This window comes from Rhinoderma darwinii, chromosome 3 (genome assembly GCF_050947455.1).
Source record: "Rhinoderma darwinii isolate aRhiDar2 chromosome 3, aRhiDar2.hap1, whole genome shotgun sequence".
NCBI lineage: Eukaryota > Metazoa > Chordata > Amphibia > Anura > Rhinodermatidae > Rhinoderma > Rhinoderma darwinii.
In genome coordinates, this window is record NC_134689.1 from 13,586,900 (window position 1) to 13,607,780 (window position 20,881).

At 40.6% G+C, this 20,881-nt stretch overlaps 1 protein-coding gene across 4 annotated transcripts in view; it reads left to right on the forward strand.

Annotated features, from left to right (window-relative positions):
* Window positions 1–20,483, forward strand: part of PHF21B (PHD finger protein 21B) — a 96,719-nt gene extending 76,236 nt beyond the window's left edge. For 3 of the 4 annotated variants that reach the window (XM_075855955.1, XM_075855953.1, XM_075855954.1), the window contains 8 exons: window positions 667–718; window positions 4,754–4,830; window positions 6,854–6,905; window positions 13,759–13,781; window positions 15,719–15,877; window positions 16,724–16,796; window positions 17,104–17,207; window positions 19,375–20,483. In XM_075855955.1, coding sequence (XP_075712070.1) covers window positions 667–718; window positions 4,754–4,830; window positions 6,854–6,905; window positions 13,759–13,781; window positions 15,719–15,877; window positions 16,724–16,796; window positions 17,104–17,207; window positions 19,375–19,599 — 765 coding nt within the window. In that variant the 3' untranslated portion in view covers window positions 19,600–20,483. The remainder of the gene's footprint in view (window positions 1–666; window positions 719–4,753; window positions 4,831–6,853; window positions 6,906–13,758; window positions 13,782–15,718; window positions 15,878–16,723; window positions 16,797–17,103; window positions 17,208–19,374) is intronic. The other variant, XM_075855956.1, reaches the window with a different exon arrangement.
* The last annotated feature ends 398 nt before the right edge of the window (window positions 20,484–20,881 follow it).

The window sequence follows — 20,881 nt, forward strand, 5'->3', positions numbered from 1 at the left end:
TGCCCTGCAACAAAGAGGTCTTGAGTTTTCTCATGACTAGGTCCACATCTCTACGGTGTGTCTCTCTCTCTCTCAGGAGGACCTGGCATGACTTCAATGGAAACTGTGTAATGCTTAATTTCTCCTGCGGTGGCACTGCAGGGACATTGAACACTTGCTGCCAGATTCCTCCTTAGTTTAAATCTGATTGCTGCCACAACAGCGAGACTTCCTCTGTTCGGCTTATCGTTGATAGACCCTTTTAACTAAAAGGAATTGTCCAAAGCAGACAGGACAACTTTCATATACAGTTGGTTTCCAAACGGAATTTTGAGGCAGATATTCCTCCCCCAAAATACTCTGTGTGAACATAGCCCTAGTGTACCTCAGTTATGGAGACGTGAACACGAGCCGATAATGGCCTTCTTTACCTCTCTTGAACTAAGTTGAGAAAGGCCGATTTGAGCCAAAGGGGCATTTGTTGTATGATGTATGCCGCAAACTTTTCCATCAACTATATCTTTTAACAATATTGAAAATTAATCCAAACTGGCTGATAAGAGAGGACAATAACAGCATACATGTGTAGTAAGTTTATAGTAAGTTTGTGCTTTTTTATTTTAGTTATTTATATCAATGTGTATTAAGGTCAATCTCTAATAACGGAGTTTCCTTTCTTCATCCCAGAAAATCGCCTTCATGGTAGCACTAGGCCTTGTTACAACAGAACATCTGGAAGGTGAGTTATACTTTATGTACTATTTCCCCCTTTTTTTTTTTTATACATGCTCAATAAGTAGGCGTGGCTTAAAGGGTCAGGGTGTGGTCTGGCTTAAAGGGCGTGTCTTTAATGCATCAATGTCTGCCAAAATTGCGCCAAATTTTGGTGCAAAAGAACTGTCATGAACTAATTTAATCAAGAGGTGGTATAATGAAAATAAATGTGTCTGGCATGTCTAGCAAGATGTACCAAATTTGTCATACAGCATTCACCACTTAAATTTGGCCCATATTCTGACTGCCTGGTCTAAAACGTAGTCAGTATTAATTAATCTGACCCAATGTCTGTCATGAGACGACCCCTATAAGACATCTCTTAGTTCTGTTTCTGGGAAACCAATATGGCCTCCATCACAGTTCCAAAATCGGTTGTTACCCAGCTTTTCCAGACCCCTAAAAGGCAAATGTACCTAGTTATACAGTGATACCAGAGCAGGTAATATATCAGATTTGCCACTTACAGGCTCCTGAAATGTTAGGCCCTGTTCACACTTTTTTGCAGGCAGAAAAAATTTGCCTCAGAATTCCTTCAGGAATTTCGAGGCAGATTTTGAACTACCTGCACATATTTTTACGGGTTTTTTGCAGGGGCCATTAAGTCTAATGCAAGGACAGCGGGCAAAAAAATCCGCGAAAAACGCTCAGAAACTGTTATTTCTGCCTTCCATTGATTCAATAGGAGATCAGAGTCAGAAACCGCAGCAAGAAAGGACATGCCGCTTTTTTTTCCCCGCGAGCGGCCAAAAGCTGCCCGGGAAAAAAATGCCTCTGCCTCCCATTGAAATCAATGGGGGTGATTTCGGACATTTTTTGGTGCTGATTCCGACGCGGTTTCCACGTCAAAATACAAAATTTAGCACTGGATGTATCACTACGTCTCTAAGCATATTTGCTATTCAGGAGTCGGAAAAATCCTGGTGACCCGTGGTATATCATAGTCACACGAGGAAGGCCACCTAGGATACAGCAGGTACCTGGAAATGACTAATGCCATTACCCATCTGCTGTATATAGAGAGAGACAGCGCGGATCATTGCCTGGGGAGCGATTAATGACGACTTTACCCACTTTCAGTGAACATTACTCTCAAGAAAACACTAAAAACAAAACAACAGAAACGTGTTAATCTGTAGTAAATGGAATTAAAGCGCAGGCCGTCCCTGTAGCGGCTGCTGCAACCTGACATCTGCCTTCCAACCCAGCACTGCTATTCCAGGCTCGGCTACGACCCACTCTTTACCACGCTCCATTTCATTAGCATAATGTATACGCAGATATCGAGCCCTTCCTGCAGCCCTTACACGTTTGATGCATTTGCTCATTTAGAATTTTTTGCTGATGGTTCAACTTTTTAGATTTGCCATTTATTAAACCACGCGTTTTGATCGAGCAGCTTACATGGAGGCAGGAGCGTAGCTATAGGGGGTGCAGAGGTAGCGGTCATACCCGGACCCTAGTGCCTCGGCCCAAAGGACCCTCTGCTACATAAGAAGACACCAGTATTATAAATGGCCCATGGTAGGTGGGGGCCTGTTATAGATGTTGCATTGGGGCCCAGGAACTTCTGTGTAGGATTTATTAAAAGTGAAACTCTAGACACTACGGATATTGACGTTGTGAAATCGTTTCTGTGAATTAATATTATTTGTTGTATAATGGAAAGTTATACAATTTTCCAATATATTTTCTGTATTCATTTCTCACGATTTTCAAGATCTCTGCTTGCTGCTATTCGGTAGGCATATACATTGTTTATTTCATGTGGTTAAAATTCTGTCCTGGTCTTGTGATGGACACACAGGTGCAGGGATTGTTACAGGGTCATGTGATGGACACACAGGTACTGGGACCATTAAAAGACACAGCTTTAATACACATGCTTTATCTGTAACGAGCCCAGCACCTGTGTGTCCGGCACATCACCCTGTAATGATCCGTACATCTGTGTGTCCATCTTATCACCCTATTGCGAGCTGTGTACCTGTGTGTCCATCACATGACCCTGTAACGAGCCATTCACCTGTGTGTCCATTACATGACCCTGTAACGAGTCATGCACCTGTGTGTCCATCACATGACCCTGTATCGAGCCCAGCACCTGTGTGTCCAACACATCACATTGTAACAAGCTGTGCACCTGTGTATCCATCACATGACCCTGTAACGAGCCGTGCATCTGTGTGTCCATCACATCACCCTATTACGAGCCATGACCATGGACAGAATTTTATTCACTGAAAGTAAACAATGAAGGTTAATACTGACTGACAACAAGCAGAGATCTTGAAAACAGTGTGGAATTGATACAGAAACTATATTGGAAAAATGTAGAACTCTTAATTATACAAAAAGCAACATTAATTTACTGAAACTGGACATTCCGTTTAAGGCTTTTTGAAAAAAAAAGTTGAATGTCACTCCCATCATGCCTCCTGTGCTCATTGTCGCCACCTGCAGGATAAAGCATATCTAGCTCAGGCTATTATATCATTGGCCTGACCAGTAAATGTAATATTTCTGCTACGCACTATACTAGAATAGGGCTCACTATGGAAATGAATAGAAAAAAAATAGAATTATGGTAATAGGATCCCTATCCTACGGCATGGCCTCATTCCAAAACAGGAGGACATAGCCCCGGTAACCCAATCTCCCCTTCCTATCCCCTCTGTTTTATAAAGGACCTGTCACCTCCTCTCAGATGACTACTGGAGCATCTTTTCTTAGAATTATGTGTTGTGTCGTTCCTCTGTTATTCCTCCTGAAAATTCTTGAATAAATTGACAACTGGGTGTTACCATTCTCCTTGTCAAAGGGGCGTGTTCCTGCACTGTCTCACTCTGTCAGCACTGATTGGACAGTGTCAGTCTGTGTAAAGACACACCCCCAACTGATAACAGTTTCCAATTTATTCATAAATTTCTAGGAGGAATAACAGAGGAACGGCACAACGCAGAGTCTTAAGAAAATATGCTCCAGAATTTTAACGTGAATACAAGTATTTACTAAAACAGACGTGTCAGGAGAGGGGACAGGTCCTCTTTAAAAATCTATAATGTATGGATTCGTAATACAATGAGAGATATTGGCTCATTCTGTATCTTTGTGTGCCTCAGATTTTCTACAGAGGCCCTCAGAGTATTTTTCTTATGAATTCATACGGAAGCCGTCACATTCTGTATTACGGAGCTACTCTCCCTTATGCATTCTCTATCACAAAAACATATTGAATCTATTTAAGCCCGGCTGCAGACGACCGAGTGCCCATTGGGCCGTTTTTCACGGCATCCGAGTGGCCCCCGATAGTTTTTCACGGACCCATTCACTTTAGCAGTTGAATCGGATCAGTGAAAACGGACCCGAGTCTCCGATCTGTCTCAAAGATAGGACATCTACTATCATTCCACGGATCACGGACTGGACCCGGCCGGTACCAACAGTCGTGTTCATTAGGTATAAGAATATGGTGCTTCACGAAAGCACCACGTGGTACATGTGTCTGTAAAACAGACCCGTAGGGACTCCATACGGGCCCAAACAGCAGCACACAGGCCCATGACGCCGATTCGTAGGGACTCCTTCTTCTACCGTACAAGTTTCGTCCACATGGCCTTGCCATATGATGTCCAAAGGCCATTGTGACCCTTGGGCTCGATTACCAATAACCCATAGGAGTTGCAGGCGCTGACCCTACTATTCATACACCCGGGAGTAATACATACAAGCTTTTACAGTCCACAAGTTATTTTTTGTTATTTTCTTTATTCTCTTTATTGTATTTTTTATTTGCTGGTGGGTATTATTAGCAGCTCCTCTTTTATTTTTTGTTTCCTTGTAATGTTCCTTTAAACTCGACCCAATCAAACGCATTTCGCTCCACTTCAACTTTGTTTTCCTTCAAAGCATTGCATTTATTACATAGAAATGTAACATCTATCCCTGCCCTTGACTTCTTATAGGGAATACTAATGTAAATGTGTTTCCACGGTTACAGAGATCCAAAGCAAACGTCATGAAAGAAAACGGAGAAGTACGGCCAATCCAGCTTACAGCGGCCTCCTGGAACCAGAGGTATGACAAACCTCGCCACTTACAAAAATAAAAACTTTATTAAGTCCAGGGTTGAATATAGGAAATTTATTTGGTACGATCGGCCGGCAATTTTTGCCATGTATGACGGATTGGTGGGGGAGGGGAATGAATTGTATGATCCACTCATGCATATTCAGAGCTGGAGGGAATGGGGGGGGGGGGGGCACAGACTTTTGACATTTGGAAAACAAATTGGCAAATGAATGGAAGCCGATGTAATTGCTTTGTGTTTTGTGACAGTCAGCTATGATGTATAATGTTCGGCGTAGTTTATATTCAGTAGGATTACCGTACACAGCAATTTTACCCCCTGAAACGCTGAGTAATCAGATTGAACAGTTCTATCATCAGGGATTGAGGATCAAAACTTGTATGTGCTAAAAACATAAAATCATTGATGAGTAAGCAGTGAAAAGTGCTGAGCGGACAACAAACACGGGATCGGGAGACTGAGAAAACTGAGATTATTTTGTTATTTTCTGAAGAGTTATAAAACTCTGACATTAGATTCTTCTCCCAGACATCCATTGTTGTGTTTTAGGCTTCCTTTACGCATTTTTTCTACATTTCAAGCACGTTTTATTTTGTACAGGCCATTGACACCACTAAATGAATTCAAAAATTATACAAAAATGCCAAAACAAAAATGCTACGTATATAAGGCATTCTCATATTTCACTATAGACTTGAAACTATCGCTGCGAAAAAGACTCTGAAAATGCCGCAAAATGCTGTGCGTGAAACTGGCCTTAAATGGGTTGAAATTATTTTTCTTTATAAAACGTCAAAAAGGTTAAAAAAATTAATTCCTATTTATAAAAAAAAATATTACAATATTTTAAAAGAGTCAATAGAAACAGGGACAGATTTTCGCATCGTTTCACAAGTAAAAAAAAATGTTTTTGTATCAGGGTATGTTCACACGTGCACGTCCGTTACGTTCAGGAGGAAACATCCCCGTCATTTCAGCCGTAACGGCATGTGCAGGCGCTTGAACGCCGCGTCCATTACGGACGTAATTGGCGCTGCTTTTCATTGGAGTCAATGAATTACATCCCAAGAAGTGACATGACACTTCTTTGACGCGGGCGTCTATTTACGCGCCGTCATTTGACAGCGACGCGTAAATATACGCCTCGTGTGAACAGACAAACGTCAGCCCATTGCTTTCAATGGGCAGATGTTTGTCAACGCATTCAAGCCGTAATTTCGGACGTAATTCCAGCCGTGTGAACATACCCTCACTGTAAAAAAAATACTAGTGAATATATAATACTAGCAAATGAGAATTTCTGGAGAAATCAAAAATATTTTTGGTTGTTATGATGATGTGTACACACATACAGGTTTTTGTGTTGATATTGATGAGCTTTTTTTTTCTAGCGTTTTCTAGGCACAGTTCTGCAATTTAGTTCTTTTTTTTTAATTACCAGAAAAAAATGTTTTTCCTGTAAAAAATTTGTTGAGCCAAAGCATGACAAAAACACAACAAAACCTGCAAGTGTGAATACACCGTTAGGCCTCATTTACACTGTGCAGTTTTGATTTCGTTTTATTTTTTTTGCCAAAACGAATTCCCAAAAATATGAAAAATTGTAAAAAATAAAATTTTCTTAATTTTTTTTTTTTATCATTTACTCCTGGTTTTGGATAAATAAAACACATTAAAAACTATATTAGAACTCCGCAGTGTGAACGAGGCCTAAAGAGTATACATTCTCAAAGGAATATGTTACTGGAAATTTAAATTTTTTTTTATATATATAAAATATTTTATTTTTTTTACACTGGTAAGTCATTTAGCTAAAAAGAGCTTTATAAATAGTAACAAAAAAGTTAAAAAAAAAAATTAAAAAAAATATTCTACTTTTTGTATTTTTGCCTTGAGATTTTCCTTGACAATGTGTTGTGTAGGACCAATATATTTGCCAAACTTAGTTATTGAGTGAAATGCCGGATGTCTAAGTCTCTGTGTCTCATGGCGCTCTTATTGTGTCTTCAGCGGAAACGTCTTGCATCAAACTATTTGAGTAACCCGTTCTTATCAGGGAAAGGTAAGTTGCCAACTCTGCCACCTGCTATATCTGTCCAGCTAAAAACGATGTGCAGTTGGCGCCACCATATTAATAGTTTTTGCTTCCTTGCAGGTTATGTATCACAGGGTAAAAAAAAAAAAAGGGACCATACAATGGCCATATTTCATGCTATTATAATCTATGTCCCCCTCTTTATGGTTTAACCTACCCCGGCTGTAAGTTATATATGAGATAATGTACCACCCTCTCTCCTAAGAATATTAGAAGTCACCGAGGAGTTCCGGGACCATATAAAAGCACGAGGCTGCAGGCTGCACACAACTCCAAGGTAACTTCTAATATGCTTAATAATTTACAGTAGGGGGTACGTTATTCCTTATAATATAAACCTCAGCTGCTGCAGAATCTCTTTTTGAATGAAAATCAGGATCTCCATGTCAGTCATCGACTAATATGAATTGTCCTCTTTTTCAAAATGAGTTCTGCAGCAGCTGAGGTGTTTATTACAATGCTAGTCACATTGCCTCTGAAACAATGCCCCCAAAACAGTGACAACCACAAGTGTTCCCATAAAAGTGACAGCCGTAACTGTACCTATGTAATGCCAGTCACACCGCCTCCCGTAAACAGTGTCGGATCAAGGTCTGTAGAGGCCTTGTGTGGAGGTCCTCATTTTTAGTTGGAAGGAAGGGACGCTTGTTCAGAAAAACCAGGCTACATGTGAACCGTAGCAATAATCTTTCAATAACGACTTAGAGTACTATGCGGTGCCCAAATAATGCCATCATACAGTTCACAAATAGTAATTGTCCTCTGGATAGTAGTGAAGGCCCCTAGACGATGGAGGCCACAATGCATTTTTACCCTCCCTATAAACCGATCTTGCCCATAAAGTCCCAACCAGTGTCCCTATATAAGGGTATGTTCACACGGCCTATTTACGGACGTAAATCGGGCGTTTTTGCCCCGAATTACGCCCGAAAATAGCGCCTCAATAGCGCTGACAAACATCTGCCCATTGAAAGCAATGGGCAGACGTTTGTCTGTTCACACGAGGCGTATATTTACGCGCCGCTGTCAAATCACGGCGCGTAAATAGACGCCCGCGTAGAAGAAGTGACCTGTCACTTCTTTGGCCGTAATTGGAGCCGCTATTCATTGACTCCAATGAATAGCAGCGCTAATTACGGCCGTAATTGACGCGGCGTTCAAGCGCCTGCACATGCCGGTACGGCTGAAATTACGGGGATGTTTTCAGGCTGAAACATCCCCGTAATTTCAGCCGTTACGGACCCCCGCCGTGTGAACATACCCTAATAGTGCCACCCGCAATGCCTCCTCTATACAGTGCAAGTCACAGTTCTCCACAAAAGGGCCAGTCACAGTGGAACCCTTCAAACAAAACAGGACCCCTTAAGATTGTAAGCCCATACGGCCCATATATCAGTACCAGCAACAGAGCAACACCCCAGCCAGTGCTAGTATATCCGGTACTCCAGTCAACAGTTGCTGACATGTAACTTCTACAGCAGCTGAGAAATAGATACAAGTGTATCCAGTCTAGGCAACGCTCTGTGAGCTAAACCGCCTGGACTGACACATTGTAGCAAACTACAGTAACAGAGTATTGTGCAGCTGCTGGTGATGTATTTAGCTCACAGGGCATTACCAAGACTAATATCATTGTACCCACTACCCAGTTATAGGGTAACTAAATTTTCCAAAAACTTTTGACATCATAGTGACATGTCAGAAGTTTTTATTGGTCACGGTTCGATCACTGGGATCCCCACTGATCGCTAAAACAAAGCGGCAGAAGGGCTCGTGTGAACGCTCAGCCGCTTAGTTTCTGATCGGCTTTCCGAGGAAAGCCAAGCAATTGATTTACAGGCTCAATAGAAAGTCTATGACCCCGTACACCAACTACTCGGCTTTCTAAGAATGGCCGATCAGAAACGAAGCGGCTCAGATTTCACCCGATCCCTTCTGCCGCTTCGTTTTAGCGATCGGTGGGGGTCTCAGTGCTGACATTTCAGAAGTTTTTTAAAAGTTTAGTTACCATTTAAGAGCAGGACTAGATATGTAAACAAGAGAGCTCTTATTCACTGACAGCAAACTTATATCTTAAAAATGGTGCGGAATTGAAACACTTACAGGGAATTTATTATGACTGGTATTTAAAATGCCAGTCTTAATCTAAAGAGCGCTAGAATAAGGTTGGCTTAATTTAAGACCCACCCCTTTTAAGGGTATGTTCACACGGTTTATTTTCGGCCGTTTTTTGGGCAGTAACCGGCCGAAAAAGGGCCAAAAAATCAGACGCAACACGCCTCCAAACGTCTGCCCATTGACTTCAATGGGAAAAACGGTGTTCTGTTCCGACAGGTCGTTTTTTTTACGCGGCCGTTTTGAAAAACGGCCGCGTAAAAAAACGGCCGCGAAAAAGAACATGTTACTTCTTGAGACGTTTTTGGAACTGTTTTCATAGACTCTATAGGAAAACAGCTCCAAAAACGGCCGTAAAAAAACGCAGCGAAAAACGAGACTGAATAAAAAACTTCTGAATATCCTTGAAAACAGCTCCGTATTTTGAGACATTTTTGATTTTGTGTGTGCACATACCCTGAGGGCACGTTCAGACGTGGCGGAGTTTTTCCGCTGCAAATGTTGGTGCAGATTTGGGGCAATTACGCAACGAATCTGCACCAACATTTCCATATTTGACAGGTAAGGGCGGATTTACACGAGCGTGTGCGTTTTGCGCGCGCAAAAGGCACTTAACAGCTCCGTGTGTCAGCAGCGTATGATGCGTGGCTGCGTACTTTTCGCGCAGCCGCCATCATTATGACACTCTGTTTGGATGTTTCTAAACAGAAAAGCACGTGGTGCTTTTCTGTTTACATTCATAGTTTTACTGCTGTTGCACAAATCACGCGCATCCCACGGAAGTGCTTCCGTGTGGTGCGCGTGATTTTCACGCACCCATTGACGCGTGATGCGCGAAAAACGCAGAAATATAGGACCTGTCATGAGTTTTACGCAGCGGACTCAGCAGTCTGCACTGCCCCATAGACTAGCATAGGTCCGTGCGACGCGCGTGACGTACTACATGTTCGTGTAAATCCGCCCTAATTCATACGTTGCAGAAAACACAGCGGACTTGCCACAGATTTCAGTTTTTACATTGCAAAGGCTGAAATCCGCAGTGAAATTCCGCTTCTTCTCCGCAACAGACCGTGCATGCTGCGGAGGGAAAATTCTGCACCCCAGCCTATGGTCCGCAGCGGAGTTTTTCCGCAACGTCTGAACTAACTTTCCTAAAAATGTATAGAAACAAATGTAAAAAACGGCCGCAGTAGAATTCCACTGCAATTCCGCCACCTCTGAACGTGCCCTAAGGGTATGTTCACATGGCTTAGCAAAATACGTCTGAAATGACGGAGCTGTTTTCAGGCGAAAACAGCTCCTGATTTTCAGACGTTTTTCTAACAACTCGCGTTTTTCACGACGTATTTTACGGACGTTACTGGAGTTGTTTTTCAATGGAGTCAATGAAAAACGGCTCCAAGTACGTCCCAATAAGTGTCCTGCACTTCTTTTGACGAGCCGTCATTTTACGCGCCATATTTTGACAGCGACGCGTAAAATAAAGGCTCGTGGGAACAGAACATCGCAAAACCCATTGCAAGCAATGGGCAGATGTTTGTAGGCGTATTAGAGGCATTTTTCAGGCGTAATTTGAGGCGTAAAACACTGTGTATGAACATACCCTAATAAATTAGGCACATCTCTGGCCGTCCGTGCGCTAGTAAGTCAAATCAACTCCAGTAATGAGTAAATCTGACGGTCACGTCCCCTTCTGCTAAGACCGCCCACTGTTTAGTAAAGTGCCGTGAGTAACGCATATGCCTCAAAAATCACAATTATTTTGTGCAAATTTCGACATTCTCAACTTTTTATCCAAAGCATATTAGAAAGTTGCAGAACTTTTTAAGTATATAGTGATTAGGCTTTATTTACAGAAAACTCCTTTAAGCCCCCCCAGGCTTCATGTCTTCTAGTGCCATGTGATGACCAGTGCATATCATAGTCCCGATGAGAGAGCGTTACTTACTCTGGAGAACCTGGTATGTTTATGCATTACACAGACAGTCTATTGATTTCAATGGGAACTGTGTAATACTTCATTTCTCCAGTGGTGTCACTGCAGGAGAATTAAACACTTGCTGTGGTTTCCCCCATAGATTACAGCCGATCACTAGAGGACTACCTGTAATCAGCTTATTATTGGAGAACCCCTTTAAGGCCTCGTGCACACTTCCATCACCGTTTTCACAGCCGTTTTTGACGGATCCGTGTGCCCGTTTTAGCGGCCGTGTGATTTCCGTGTGCTCTCCCGTGTGCACTCCGTGTTTCAGTTTCCGAGCGCCGAGCATGGTACTGTCCAGGGTGCTGAAAGAGCATGGTTGTTCAGCGCTAGTCACTGTACAGGGTGCTGAAAGAGTTAATGGGCTGCACTGATCGGCGGTAACTCTTTCAGCACCCTGGACAGTGACTAGCGCTGAAGAATGATCATGCTTGGCGCTCGCAAAATACAATTTTTATGAAATAAAAAATAAAAAAATCAGTTCATACCCAGAACTCCCTGCATTTTCCTCCTGTCCGGCCTCCTGGGATGACGTTTCATCCCATGTCACCACTGCAGCCAATCACAGGCTGTAGTGGCGGTCACGCAAGTCTGGATGACGTCAGAAGGCCGGCCTCCAGGGATGACGCTTCATCCCTCGTGACCGCCTCTGCAGCCAATCACAGGCTGCAGCGGCCACATGGACTGCCGCGTCATACAGGAAGGTCAGACTGGAGGAAGAAGAGGGACTCGTCACCAAGACAATGACCGGGTACATCAGCAGCCTCTTCTCCCTATCAGTGATTGATAGAGACAAGTGGCTGCCGATTAGTGTAATATATCTGTAATGTAATATATGTAATATATCTGGATGCCTTCCGTGTGCCTTCAGTTTTTTTGACGGCCCCATTGACTTGCATTGGCCTCTCGGTCACGGAATCTCGGACCAAAGTAGGACATGCTCTACTTTTGTCGGAACGGAGCAACGGGACCGTCAAAAAAACTGAAGTGTGCATGGCCCCATTGAAATTAATGGGTCAGGGTGTTAGCCGTCAGAAAAACGGCTAGCACCCTGAAGAAAAAGACTGAAGTGTGCAGGAGGCCTGTCATGACCTAAAAACAATTGCAGGGCCCCCAATTTATCACGATTAACAGTCACGATTCTTGGAACTTGAAAGGGTGTTCTCCTGATAAAATTTAAGTGGTCTTGTTTAACTAGGCCCACTGCTACTCTAAAAAGAGCTAAACACCTTGAAGATCATCCATCGTCTCGCGATTTGGATGACAGATCTCATAACTATTTTTCTAGCGAACATGAAACAGTCTATTGGGTTTTATTAACTAACATCCCGGAGATATTAGGAGCCTCATCTTAGGAATGGGATCTATGAGATCTATGATTAATGCGCCTCGGGCCGTTTTGTGAGAAAATTGATTGGTTGATAATCAGAAAATAGGATTTTTGGGGGAATTAAATTACCAGTTGAAGGTCATTGAAAGCCACGACCTCGTGTGACCGGTAGGTTGACCTTGTACCGTGATATAGTATTGTACTGCTCGGAGTCCTCGGGAGTACACAACGGGCCTAAAAACTGGTTCCAGTCGTTGAAAGAACCTCTTTTCTATCTTTATGGGTTCAGATAGCGGGGATTTAAAGTCTGTCCACATTTATGGAATATCAATAAGATTTGCGGAATTACAAACTTCAATAACAAATATAATAAAAGATCAATGATAAATAGTAATATTTTTATTAGTCGTTGACGAAACTCACTTTGACCTATCCCCCCCATACATAGAAATGTTGCAATCCGTCCAATAGGTGTAACCCAAAATTTTAACAAATGGATCGATGTCGATCATTGTGGACCCCATATTGTAAATGGTTCTTAAATTAGTTGGTGCGTTGCGCCATAATAGAGTGCCGATTGGGGTAAAACATTTTGCCTGGATGATCATAAGCGGGAGTTAGGCTGTTATTCACACTGACATCATGGCTTTTACAGTGGATCTTGATAAATCCCAATGACTTATACTATGTCCACCATTCAAGATTATATAAAATATTGATTCTCATTGTTTGCCTTCACCACGCGACTCCAGCAAAATGTTATACTCTACAGCCCTGGCGCTGAGCATCACATGGCACAAGTAGCCACGTACCATCCAAACTAACAGCTGGGGTTATATTTGTAGACCACTGTAAAAAAAGTGTAGGTGTTACCCATAGCGACCAGCTAGATTCAAGTTGTGCCCATAGTAACCAGTTTCATTTAAGTTGTATCCATAGCAACCACTCCCATCCAAGTTATCTCCATAGCAATTAGTTTCAAATTGTGCCCATAGCAACTAGTACTTCCAAGCTATATCCATAGCAACCAATAACACATTTCTGGGAAAGGTTCCAAAATGTTGCGATTGGATGTTATGGGCAGTATCCACACTACCTCATACTATTTGTGTCTTTTCACGCCTTTTGTACTCTTATTATCTATTGCTATGTGTTCTGTCTTAGTCATTGACCCCCCCCCTTCTCATAAACGTAACACTCTGCACCTTTGTTTATATATCCCTCAACATGTCCCCTGCCGCTTTGTACGGTAAAGTGTCCATGTGGCATGGACTAATCCCACCATAATTAATGCTTGTTATCTGTACTTGTATGTGCTTCCTCCACCCTGATTTACTGCATTCATAGTATTCATTTTTACCACTAACCTATTTCTGCCCTTCTTTATGTGCCAGCAATTGTGGATCCTTATTGGAAGGTACGTTGTACAGTGTTTATTTCATCATCACAAATACAAAAATATACAATATACAAATATACAAAAATATCAGGATTCAGGAATATCTATCTATCTATCTATCTATCTATCTATCTATCTATCTATCTATCTATCTATCTATCTATCTATCTATCTATCTATCTATGTCATATCTATCTATCTATCTATCTATCTATCTATCTATCTATCTATCTATCTATCTATCTATCTATCTATCTATCTATCTATCGCTATGATGGTCTTTTTCATATCCCAGTCTAAACTTGCCCATAGACATAAGATAACTAGAGTCTGGGGAATGATTTACGTTTTGGAGAATCAATCGAGAACAGAAAATTTAAAGACTAAGTCATTTCTACACCAATGATTTCCCACAGCCCATATTTGGGGTACCATACTATTTTGGTAAAAAAAATGTTGAATTTAATCTTAGACCCTTCCCTCATCCAAATCATGCTTTTTAGCGCTAAAAAGTGCAATAAAAAATAAAAAACGTGAACATGTTGCACAGTCTATCACAAAGCCTTCTGGAAAGAGATAAGGGCCCCCAAAGTTCACTTCTAAGCCAAAAAGTCTTGCAAGGATCAAGGACTGGTACTTACCTCCCCTTACCAAAGCTTAAGGAGACATTCTGGGCCCTGGGGTCAGCCTCATTCACACCCAAGCGTCCCACCAAGGCTTGAGAAACGGGTGGCTAAGTCAAAAGAGGAGCTTCGTTTTGCAGGGGGATTAAGAACCTAAAGACCACCCCCCCCCCCCCCCATGATCATCAAGGGGGAAATATCACACCCTCTCTAATTTAGCACAATCCGAGTCGGATACAGATAATATCAACTTAAATTTGGAAAGATAAAAATAATTTATAGATCTCATAGATCTGTGTATGATCAGTAGCATTATGTTATGAGATGGTGGTGAACGAGATTGGGGTTAAAGACAAAAAGTTTGGTGGGCCTTGAACTGCAGTATAGGAAAAGTAGGATTCAGGAGCCATTCACTCAAATCTAAGATCCAGATGGATGTTTTCTAAATTCAGGAAATCTGTGTTGGCATGAAAAATAGAAAAGGTCATTTCGCAGGGTCATTGATTTGTGTGTGTGGGCGCATGTTTTTACTTTTCTTCATATTATCAATTTATGCTTTCCGTTCCGGTTTGTGTGAAGTAATCTGGCATTAACTCGACAACTAATGTGTTCAACTCATCAGCATTTCATACCCAAAGCAGAAAAAAAAACAGAAAAGAAAAATGGGACAATTCAAAATCATTCTTCTTATTATTTTCTTACTTTTTTTTTTTTACCTCTTTTTGGCAATTCCTAGATCATCTATGGGATTATCATCTGAATTTGACATGTTATAATCTAATCATTTGCTTATCATTTTTCCTTCACTGGTCACTAATTATTTCTGTAGGATCGGGCCATGGTCTTTACAACAATTTTGGCCAATTTATCTTGGGGAAATGGGAAAAGGGCATGCACAAAAAAAAATCAAAATGTGCTACCCTCTTGTTGATACTGCTCACAACTTTGCCAAGGGGGTGACCCTTTCTGGTTAAAGTTGTGGTATCTGTAGACCCAAGAGCCTTGTGTGGGTACAAAGCTCCCATTGGTGCACTGGTTGCCTCTCAGGCCCATACACACGTCACTCTGAGAAGGGTTTCTTTGATATCACAATTAATTCCCCAAGATAAGCAGATATGGGGGCCCATCTAGATTTGCTCCCACCGGCTTGGACCTAAACTTGGATGCTCGGGTGATTTTTGTGCTGTTGTTATGGAAAAGGTCGTTGCGTGACAGACGACCAGTCCCCTCCTCATGTCTATAGCCGCCTTGTGAAGTCAATATTCATTTTTGTTCATTTCATTAATTCACCAGTCAACGATAAAATGATTTTGTCTTTCTTCTTTTGACTAGAATGAGATCACTCATGATGAACACTGCTCAGCGTGCAAACGTGGTAATAATTTACAGCCGTGTGGAACGTGCCCAAGGGCTTACCATCTCAACTGCTTGGGTTCACCAGTCAAAATAGCACCCAAAGGAGTCTGGATGTGTCCAAAGTGCCAACAGAAGGTGAGAAAAACTCAAAATCGGTGACCACAAAATTTGTAGTCTAGGCTCGCTGGCTAGCAGATCTCATGTCTTCTTTGTTTTTGACAACGGCCCAATGCAGCAAAAACTGGCCTCAAATTATCACACAAAAAGTGCTCTATGATGCGGTCTATTGCAAGTCCTCTCCAAATGGAGAAGGTCCCCAAGGGGCTACAAGGGTCAAAGACCTGTACTTACCTCCCACTGATTTAGCTGAGGGAGGCCTTCTGAGCCCTGGGGTCAGCCTGGGTGCCACTTGAGCCTCCCACCAGGGCTCAATAACTTGGTTGGTTCGGATTCCGAATAAGGGGAGCTAGAAGTGCAGCAGTGTCAGGAACCTGAGGGTAATTCCCATCCTACATTGTAAGAGGGACATCCCATAAGCAAACGGCTCTCCGATAACTCCAGGAACAAAATAACAATAATGCCAGGGTCCAATATTAAGTTGGTAATAGGTGTAGGGTAACAAAACAATTATTTCCAACCCATGGATTTCGATTTCCTTGGCAAAGCAGCTGACTTTTCTTTCGGTCCTGGCTAGCAGATCTCAAGTCTTGTTTTTGACAAATGCCTTATGCCCCATAAAATGGAAACCAGAGCTTGCTATCTTGGTAGCCCCTTGGACCACATGAAGATCCTTCGTAGCAACTACAAAATTCACAGTGTGAGTAAAAATCTCACTTCATATTTCGAGCCACCCTTGCTCCTTAACATTGACATCAGGATTTTCAGGATTTTTTATTGGTATTCAATTTTTTTAATCCAATTTTTTAAATCCAATAATTATATTATCCAATTAGCATTTGCTTATCTCTTATTAATTTATAGGTATTAAAGAAGGAAACAGTGCCATGGAGCGGGACCCTCGCTATCGTTCAGTCTTACGTGACACATAAATCAGGTGGGCACCTGTTTGTTATGACAAAATGGGGGTCATGTGGTAACACAGAGCATCAAAAGACATCAATATTGTCCCAGTTGGCTATATGCATCGGACATTTTACTGCTAAGCAGGTGTATCCGAGGCAGTAGTTTCCAACCTGTGGGTCTCCAGCTATTGCAAAACTACAACTCCCAGTATGCCCTGAACTAGAGCTTGTATGGTCAATATGTCCTAAAGTTGTTCACCCTACCCTATCCATTCACCAACCCATTGCCCAGCTGGAATATATGTCGTTCTGATGACCGACTTCACTCTTGTTTTACAGTGAAAGAGGAAGAGAAGAGGAAATTATTGAAGAAAGGCAACGAATTAAGAAATGAACAGAGACAGCTCGAAGATCAAGAGAGACTCCTGAACAACGCTATAAAGGTCAGGATTTCATCTGCAGATATATTTATGTTAAAATAGGACCATGTTCTAGTTTATGACAGGTTTTCATGTTTGTATAATAAGGGCTTATACACACAAACGGGTGTCAAATCGGCAGTTTTTACACCCGTGCGGAACTTGAGTTCACAGACCCTCGTAGACTTGAGTCTATTGAAGGATCCGTGAATACAGGCAAAAAAAAGGACAGGTCCTATTTTTTCAGGGGCCGTTCACAATGTCCGTTAAAAAAACAGCTGTGTGAATGGCCCCATAGAAGTGCATTGATTTTAATGCAGCCGTGTGACATCCGTTAAAAAAAGCCTCCGTCACACGGCCGATTATCCAGTTCGTGTGAATAAGCCCTTACTGGATTAGTGTATCTGTATAATATCCTTTCAAAGCTTAAAAGGATTGTGTGGTTTAGAAAACCCATTTTCGAGAACCCTATTATGGAATTCTAGTGGGGGGTCCTTCATTCAGAACCTCCATCAATTACCTGTTGGAGAGCAAATACAAAGATTGTCTCTCTCTTTGGAAGACCTGTCACGTCCTTGCATTACACAGCCAATTGATTTTGATGCTCACCATGTAATACATCATGTCACCTGTGGTGGCGCTGCAGGGGAATTGAACACTTGCTGCCGAGTCCCACCAGCGATTACGGAGGATCACAGGGGTTCCCAGTAATTGGATACGCTGGTGATTAGCTTTAAGTTGTGGTACTCTACTATCATAAAGGGATTGTCCAAAATGGGCAACCAGTTTAACTAGTAGGCACAATCTCACCCACTAAATGGCACCCTAAAATACTAGTCAGAGGTCCGAAAGAGTTGAGCCTCACCATCCGACTCTTTAAAAACAAGGCTCTTCTTGGCTTCTTGGCTTTTGGCTTTGCTCAATGGCTGAGAGTAGAAGGGACGAGCATATGCGTCCTTGTAAGACTGTTTAGTGGGGGCATTTAGAAGACATCTGCCCTGGTGTCAAGCAAATCATTTTACCTTCTATGTATTACTGGGGGTCCCAGTGCTGGATAAAAAAGTTAAGTTAAAGGGGTTCTCCGGGACAACGTCTATAACTCATATACGTATTCCCTAATATAGTGGTTACAATTCAGTCCATTGAGATCAGCGTATGTCAGGGGTGGAGGGGAGATTTGGGGTGTTCATTTATATACAAATCATTGATATACACTATGTAAATAATTCTCACCAAGGTTTATATATATATAGGTCCAAGGATAGCAGGCTACTAATTTATAGGAAACACTCTGTCAGGAAACTATAGTGTATGTTGTATCCGAGAACTTTCTCAAAGTGTTCTTTTCTGATTATTATAAAATAAGTCAATTAAACAGTCCTGACTTATACAGCATTAGAAAAAGATGGTTTCAGAAGCAGCGCCACACTTGTCCATGGGTTGTGCCTGGTATTGCGGCTCAGCTCCATTGAAGTAAATGGGGCTGAGATGAAATACCACACACAACCTGTGGATAGGTGGGACACTAGAAAAAAATTACCTTATATTGATAAAGGTTTTATTATGTATTAAAGTAAGAAAATAATAATAAATAAATAAAATAAATAAATTTAAAAAATAAATAGATAAAAATAAATAGATAAAAATATTATTAATAATACTACTACTACTACTAATAATAATAATTAAAAAAAAATATATATATTTTTATTATTTGTTTATGCAAGGAAAAATAATAATAATGAAATAAATAAAAAAATAAATAGATAAAAATAAATAGATAAAAATAATAATAATAATAATAATAATAAAAAAACAAAAATATATATATATTTTTCTTAAAATTTTTTTAGGGGGATAAATCTTAATATGCAAGAAAAAAATAAAAAAAATAATACATTAAAATAGTAAATACATAAAATTAAATAGATAATATTAATAATATTAAAAAAATAATATATATATATACTTTTTTTTTTGGGGGGGGGGGGGATCATTCACAATATTCAAAGTATGGGAAGGTGATGTTATATAAATGGACCCGTTGATACAGTGTAATATTTACTACAACGAGGCCGAAGGGGGAGCTATTAAATCAGTGAAAAGAGATCCACAGTTGTGTGTTATCCATTCATGCAAAGAGCCCGTTTTCAATATAACCATCATATTTTATTCTTTCCCTATGTGACAGAAATGCTTAGAGGTAAAGAATAGCTTGCTGGCCCAGCAGAGAGGAACTCAGTCATCTTTGGAACGTCTCAAAACTCTCATTAGACTGATTCAGAGCGAACAGATGCTTCAGGTTACCATGACGACAACCGCCACCGCTTCATTGCTGACGGTCCCCTGGATCAAACCTTCATCTGCCACCCCTACTATTCACAAAGGCCTGCAGCACTCTCAGAGTAACAATTGACACGGGCAGATGGAACAATAACTTTAAGCAAATTTCGCCAAGAAGGAGAATGACAGAACAGTCTGTTTTTGTTTTTTTCTAAACTACAAGTACACAAACAGCACCGATGTACAAAAGAACAAACAAACATGGCGGCTTGTAAGATTCTGACCAAGGCAATAGTGACGAGAGCAGTGCGTGCTGCGTCACGCGCTGACACCTTCAGTGCTTACGAGTTTTTCACTTCATTTTTACTTTGGCCTTAAAAAAAACGACGGTTTAAAGAGGAAATAAAATAAACAAAAAATTTCAAAAACTTTCGAGAAAGGGCCAAATTAAGCAAGTACCATGGGGACGGGTGGTTGGTTCCTGCTTAACAATTCAACTTTCATTTATTTGTCGGAGGATTAAATTATTGTAGAGTTAGTATTGATAACCCTATTTTGGGTGATGTGAAAAATTAAGAAAAATTGTAAGAAAAATGTTTTTTTTTAATTATTTTTGGACTATTTATAGCCCTTTCAAATCAAATCTGCCACATGCATTCAGGTTTATTTTTTATTAAAGGGGCTATTGAAAAGGATGATGTTATTAAATACTCAGAGCCTTCAAACAAATGCTGAATTTTTTCTTCTTCTCCCAGTATTAATAGTCACGGTTTGCAGCTATATTTAAAAAAAAAGAAAAAAAAAAGTATAAATTGAGCATTTCTAGCGGGACATTGAAGTATTTTCATGCTAATGCTTGTGTATAAGCGTGCTGAGCTATAAAAACAAAGTACGACTGTACAACTCCTTCATTTTTTTGCAGGTTCTTTGTACTTATTTTGCTATTGATGTCTTTTCTCATTAAGCTTTTTTTTTTTTTTTTTTCCGAATGGTTTAACTATGACAAAGTGGGTAACTTTGGTTCTTTGATTTATTTACACTTTGGTTAAAAAAAAAAAAAAAAAAAAAAAAAAAAGGAAAACATTTTTTTACAAATATTTATGTTTTTATGTCATTTTTTATTTTATTTCGCCAGTACAGACAATATGCCAAAAAAATGTAACCTTTTTTTGTACTGCATTTTTATTGTAAAATATGTAATGTGAAAGGAACAAAATGCGTTTTTATTTTTTGCTCGCAGAAGTATCTGCTATATGGTACAGGAAAAAAAAAAAAACACAGCCTCAAGTGGAGTTTCTCATATCTGTCATGTTATATTTTATTTTATGTTTTATTAGTATATAAATGGGAATATGAGGGCAGGGGAGATATGAAATTATTTTTAAAGACTCAACTTCTAAAAATAAAATTCAATT